Source organism: Rhinatrema bivittatum, chromosome 14 (assembly GCF_901001135.1).
Source record: "Rhinatrema bivittatum chromosome 14, aRhiBiv1.1, whole genome shotgun sequence".
NCBI classification, from domain to species: Eukaryota; Metazoa; Chordata; class Amphibia; order Gymnophiona; family Rhinatrematidae; genus Rhinatrema; species Rhinatrema bivittatum.
The window spans coordinates 8603165-8609919 of NC_042628.1; the positions used below are offsets into that span (position 1 = coordinate 8603165).

Below are 6755 nucleotides of genomic sequence, written 5' to 3' on the forward strand. Positions count from 1 at the left end.
ATTAAACATCAACAAAAAGGCAACCATGAAAGTTAAAGCAGAGTCAAGAAATATACAAACGTTGTGTTTTTATTCCTGCTTAAGATGTTTTCTCTACGTGTTCCTTCCTCTCTCGGCTGTTAATAAGAAGCCATCACGCATGGTCTCTGGTATATTCACACACTGGCCCCCATAGCTCATCCAGGGCAGTGAAGAACCCACTGCCAGTTCAAGGACCAGGATCCTAAACTCAAATCCAAACCTCCCTGTTACTAAAATAACATGGCAGAGTCATCTTCGGCAGGTGTGACGGGTGCGGCTTCACCTCTGAAGAGGCCCCACTGTCATTGCAGCTGGGTCAGATGCAAGTGTCCCACCCGCTTCCCTGCACCAGCTCTCTCCCAGTGAGGAAAGGCTTCTGGGGCCATCCCTGGGCCCAGTTGCTAGGAGAGTGCAGTGGTAGCATTTTGGCTGTGAACACGGGGGCCTATGAAAAGCCCCCACCCCTGGCCCTGAGCACTGGGATAGCCTGCCAGCAGCAAATGATACGATTCTAACCTAATGCACAGTTTGCTTTCTCCTTGCTGTGCACAAATTCAGTCTAAAGCAACAATTTGGTTCCATGTTTTTCAGGACAAGCCAAGTCAGTCCTGGTTTTTTTTTTTTTTTTACTCCTTGCATGCAGGGATTTGTAGTTCATTCCCTATTAATTTCCCGAGGAAAATCAGATTTACAAGTTCGTGCAAGCTGTGGTGCAAATCCAGAACTACAAAAGTGTAGCCAGCTGACACTCCTAATCCCATCCTAATCCCAGCCCTGGCCTTTCCTTGTATTTATTTCAGCTCATTATGACATACAAGCACCTGCCATTTGCATTAAACTAGATTCAATATTAAGAAGTTTTGTTATGTGGAGAAACTTTGGTAGTCAAATAAATGGTGCATAAACTTTGACCTTCCGTGATTCTGGGCAAATGGAGACCTAGTGATTTCTTGAAAGGAAAAAACTGAGAAGAGCACTAAATGACAATAAATGCAACAAATTAAAATGACCCGGCCATGGGAAATCAGTACATAGTGTTAAGAACAGGGAAATTCCCCTTTTTCAGAGCCTCTGGAATCTGCTAAAGCTCTAACAAAGTGAAGGAATTCTGTCTCCTTCTCCCCATCCCTTTTTCTCCTTCTCTCCCCCTTCCTTCCATCCCTTTTCGCTCTCTCGCTCTCTCAATGTTTAAATGTAGGCCTTGCTTGTCCCCTGACTGAGTGCTGAGTCAGAACTTTTAATACGAAACACTTTAAAATCAGATTTCTGCTGCAGCTGTGCATCCACATTTCCTTCTTTTCCAGACGCTGCTCAGCACACGAGAACAGAAAAAACTACCACCCTTTCACCTAGCCTTTTCTCTCTTGTCCACTAGTACACATCTCTTGCACATTTTACATGGAAAACATGAACAGTTGTGAAGCTGGAGTCTTCGGTGTAATAAGGAGCTGGTAAAAGGAAAGCTACTGAAGATTAATGGCACTGTTGATAGAAGAAAGAGTGGACCTTCTCTAAACTCCCCGCAAGCCCTCGGGTGGAGGAGGGAGGCTTCCCAAACCTGTCCTGGTGATCCCATAGCCAGTCGGGTTTTCGAGATTTCCACACTGAACATGCACAAGTTTACATTTGCACACACTGTGGCCCCAGTATCTTATGCATGTTCACTGTGGACATCCTGCAAACCTATCCTGACTGGAATCCCTAGGGCAGGTTAGGGAAACCCTTGGTCTAAGATGTTTCAGACAGGACAGGCATCCTCTGTGGCTCCCTTGAGCTGCGCGATGGCCATGGTCTCTGTGTACAGATGACTTGCTGAGGACACAGATCTCCTTGATGAATGCCTTTGGGGCTTTTTTCTTGAGGGACCAGTGCCATCACTCTTTTGTCTGCTTCTCAAGTATTCCTTGTAGTTCTTGGAGAGCAGCGTGTACAGGAAGGGGTTAATGCAGCTATTACTGTAGGCCAGACAGGTCACCACAAAGTTGATGTACACCACAGTGTTGTTAGTGAGACTCTCTGGCTGGTAGTAATAGATGCTGAGAAGCTGCCAGAGCCAGAAAGGTATGAAACAAGCCCAATAGGCAAGAACAATAGTGAAGATCATGTACAGAACTTTCTGCCTGGGACACCTTTTCACTTCCTTAGAGGTAAAGACATTGGTCTGAGATTTCCAATATGTTCTTGCCAACTTAATATACAGATAGCAAATCACTAGACCGGGGGCTAGGATGCAGGTATTAAAGAGGACGGTGAGGTATACTTTATAAGCCTCCATTTGCCAGGTGGGGTGACACATGCGTTTGGTGATTCCATTCTGGTTGCTCGTTCTGAGGTCTATCAAGATCATGGTGGGAAGTGCCAGGAGAAAGGACACCAACCACACCAAGCAAGTGATGGTCCTCCGGTAGTCTCTGGACCTTCCAATGGTGTCTAAAGGTTTGACAACTGCAAGATATCTTTCTGTGCTCATGATCATAAGAATGAAAATGCTGGCTTGCATGGTGAGCAGGTCCAGACTGAACAAGATCCTACAGCCGATATCGCCAAAGTACCAGTCCTTTACGAAATAGGTGCAGACCACAAAGGGGATGGTGGACAGGTACAGGAGATCTGCCAAAGCCAGGTTCACAATGTAGATGCACATTGAGCCAGAGAACCTCATGGATAGATTCATGACCACCAATGTGTAAATATTGCCCCCAATGCCAACCACACACATCACAGCAAGGACACCCCCAAGGAATGACATGAACAGAATATCATTTGTCACACTGAGGACCTCGGAAGAGGCATTGGCATGAGCTGCAGTGGAGTCCTTATGGCTCCCTGGTACACCAGTGCTTTGACCTAGCTCCATGGCTTTGTAGCTGCCGTGTCCGGTGGATATGGTAGGGGACGATCTGTCTACTCCGGGCAGCCCCACAGTTCTCTCATTCCCAAAAACTTGAGTCAACAGCAAGGGCGCAGCTGCTTAATGCAGTCCCTTAGCTGAAAGCCTTCCTGATGCAAAGGATGCGATCGAAAATGTGAAAATCCAATTAGTTGAACACTCACCCCGTCCTCCTGCTGCCCATTAAGATCCTGTCCGAGTCACCTTTCCCCCCACTTCACTCTGCCATTCGTTTCCGTGCTGCTCGCTCTCCAGTGCAATTGGAGACGTCCTTGAATTTTCAGGCAGAAGGCAGAAGGTGTTTAGTTCCCTCCGAAAACCTCATCCCGGAGTCAGAAGGGAAGTGTAGTTGGGTTTGGGGCGGTTTTATTTCGGATGTGTGGCAGCTGCACCGGCACCACAGAGGGCGACTCCTCCAAGCCTGCTCACACGCTCGGTCTTTCTCTCTCTGCCAAAACTCCTTCGCGTAAAAAAAAAGAAAAAAGGAAAGAAATGCGAAGTGCTCAGCGGGCTGAGTAACTACAAATAATTACAAACCAGAACCCAGCACTAGAAGCCCTGCGATGGCAGAGAAGCCCCAGGGAGCAGGGCTCCTGCCAGGGAGGAGCAGCCGTCCGGCTCCGGCCAGGCAGCCTGCGAGGAGCCTGCAACCCATCCGCAGCTCCAGGAAAGGCAGCGCTGCAGCAGAGGCTCGGGCTCCCTCCTCGCTGGGAAAAGCTGGCGTGCACCCTCCTTCCCCTCGGACTAAGTGCCAAGGAGGGGTGGGATCCGAGGCGGCGACAAACTGGAGGAGGAGGTGGAGGAAGAGGAGGATCAGCCGAAGCCCCAGCAGCCTGCCTCCCTGCAAGGCTGGGATTCCTGCCTCTGCTAATAAGCTGCACTCGGAGGGTGGTTTCTTTACGCTCTCGGTGCCTCCTTTGCTGAGTTGCTCCTCCTCTCCAGAACTTCTCCCGAGGGCAGTGCTCGCAGGAATCACCGAGTTTAGTTGGGGAATTAGTGAGGCGGGGGTGGCTGAGCTTCCACCTCACTGAAAGGCAAGAGAATCTGCAGCGCTCAGATCCGTCGCCCCATGGGCCCGTTTCCCAAAGCAGGACCAGGACCATGGACAGCTGAAAGGGACCAACCCAAAGGCTATGAAGAGCAGGTAAAGAAGAAGCAAGCTCGGTGCCATCTTAAAAACTGAAAAAGTAACCCCTAGAACTCAAAGAGGGCCATACATGTCTTCTGCAAGAAGGAACAAATCGCTCTCTTATCTATTTATTTTTATTTAAAAACATTGGTTAAGCGCCTATAGCAGAGCACTCTGAGCTAAGCGGTGTAAATCTATGTCACGTTTTAAGCAGGGCCAGCTCTTCCATGAGGGGAAATAGGCCATCTCCTAGAGTGCCAAAATTTGGGGAGCGGGAAGAAGGTAGTGGACAGCAAAATCCCAGAAACCTCCAGCTGTCACCCATCCAATTTTAAGGAATGCACAGCAACAATCACAAACAATTTTAGAACTTGTGGTCGGCTCTTTTTGATTGCATCCTGAGATCATTAGTCAGCCTTGGCCCAGAAGTTTGAAAAAACTGCTTGTGGTGCTGGCACTGGGTCACTGAAGGAGCTCATCTTGCCAGTGGCTGAAGACAAGTATGGGCCCCCGGTGCCACTGCTGCAGTCCATTCCATCAGCAGCTGAAAAACGCAGGAGGCCCCGGAGGAATGCTGCGTAGGTCTAGAGGGTGGAAAGGGAGAAGGTACTGAGTGAGTGGGGAGTGAAGACAGAAAGAGAGAGAAGGTGCTGAGTGGGTGGCAGGGTGGATAGACAGCAGGTGAAGAACGGGAGAGATAGAAAAAGGAGGAGCTGGGTAGCTGAGGGTGGGAGGGAGGGAGAGAGAGTGAGAAAGGATGCTAGTCATCGCAGAAAGTGGGCAAAGAGATTGGGATGATGCTGGTATGGGAGGGGAGAAGAGATACTGGACAGATGTGGAGAGAGAGAGAGGGGATGTAGAGCACTATGGGCAGGGGATAAAGAGAAGGTGATGCTTAGGAGAGGGCGGGGGAAGAGAGCAATAGGGAGGCTGTGCAAGAGCCACTGCCTCACACTGTGCTGGAAGGAAAGGCTGGAGGCTCACCTGGGCTGCCTAATTTCTTTGCACCAGCCTTGATTTTAACCCCATCGGTGGTTTAGCATTCCCTCTCCCCCACATGGCCAGCACCATGGCACTCCTTAAATCCCCAACTGGCCTGAGTCACTGAGCCATACAGGAGGGGAATTTTCAAGGGGCAATATAAGAGCAGTGCAGGGGCTTCCAGTGCCACAAAGCTCAGTCTGAGTAAGATGAATTGAGTGGCCCAGACCTCAGAGTATTTATATGGCAAGATAGGGAATGAGGGAGATAAGTGGGAGGGTGAGAGAAAGATGGGATGAGAGAGGAGCAACAAAATGGGATAGAGAGGTAAGAAAAGGAGGAAAAGGAAGAGAGTCAGTGGAAAGGAGAAGGATGAGTGAAAGAAGAAGCAGGGTTGGGGAGAGATGGGAAAGGAAAGGATGGGGAGGAAGAGGGAAGGGAAGATTGAGATAAAGAGGAGGAATGAGATGGGTGAGAAGGCTGAGAGAGGGAGAAGAGGAGGGCAAAGGTGATAAAAGCTGAGAGGAAGAGGAGAGAGATTGAGGAAGAGGAGAAGGAAGGAGAAGAATGAGAGGACAGGGAAGGGATGAGTGAGTGATGGAGGGAAGAAGGAAAAGGCTGAGAGGGAGACAGAAAGATAGATAAGAGAGGGGGAAGAGGATGGGTGAGAGATGGAGGGGTAATATTTTTGAGAATGTCAATAAACATGTGGATAAAGGTGAGGCGGTTGATACATTGTATTTGGATTTTCAGAAGGCCTCTGACAAAGTCCCTCATGAAACACCTCAGGAAATTTGGAGGTCTTGGGATCGGAGGCGGTGTCTCATTGTGGACTGGTACTGGTCACTGATTAAAAGGCAGGAAACAGAGGGTAGGACTTAATCATCAGTTTTCCGAAAGGAGAAGGGTCAATAGTGGAGTGCCCCAGGGGGTCTGCAGTGGGACCTGTGCTATTTAGCATGTTCATAAATGATATGGAGAAAGGAACAAGTGAGGTGACCACATTTGTAGATGACACAAAAGTGTTTTGAGTCATTAAAATGGCAATGGATTGTGAAGAACTGCAGAAGGACCTTGTGAGACTGGGAGACTGGGCTTCTCTATGGCAGATGCAATAAAATTTAATGTAGAAAAGTGCAAAGTGATGTACATAGGGAAAAATAATCCAATGTCCATGTGTGCACACTACCCGGCGGGCGCATGTGGACACATGCAAGGGGGGGCATTACGCAATTTTCGTGCGGTGACGCATCCCGGCCTTCCCCAGTTCCCTCCCAGTCCACTCCAATTAAGGCATGGACTGGGAGGGAATTTCCCTACCCTAACCTCCCTTCCCCCTTCTCCTCTCCTCCTGTTACAACTGTCGCTGCCCGATGTCTCCACTCCGCCCACCGTACCTTTTTTGCGACTCCTCCCACGGTTGATGGACATCTGGCTGCCGCGGCATCTGCCCGCCGTCCTCTCCGGCGTCCTCAGTCCGGCTTGGGCGCTGCATCCTGCCATGTTGTCCAGGGACCATAGGGTGCGTGCGCCACGTGGCCCTGCTTCTTATTCTCTGTTTGGTGCAAACCTCGGGGGCATCTCCCTGTGATGATGTCACACATCCCGGATACAAAAGCCTACACTTTTTGCTAGCTAATCGAGTTAGCAAGGGATCTCCTTACGGACGGGATTCGCTCTTCGTACCTGGCTACTCTGCCTCTCCAACTTTTGGATTTTATCCTAACGAGGTAC

At 49.5% G+C, this 6755-nt stretch overlaps 1 protein-coding gene across 1 annotated transcript; it reads right to left on the reverse strand.

Moving 5' to 3' along the window:
- Positions 1–1759: 1759 nt before the first annotated feature.
- LOC115076093 (urotensin-2 receptor-like) lies at positions 1760–3042 on the reverse strand. Its single transcript, XM_029577210.1, has one exon. The coding sequence runs from the start codon at positions 2876–2878 to the stop codon at positions 1760–1762; it is 1119 nt and encodes a 372-aa protein (XP_029433070.1). The 5' UTR covers positions 2879–3042.
- Positions 3043–6755: the final 3713 nt, after the last annotated feature.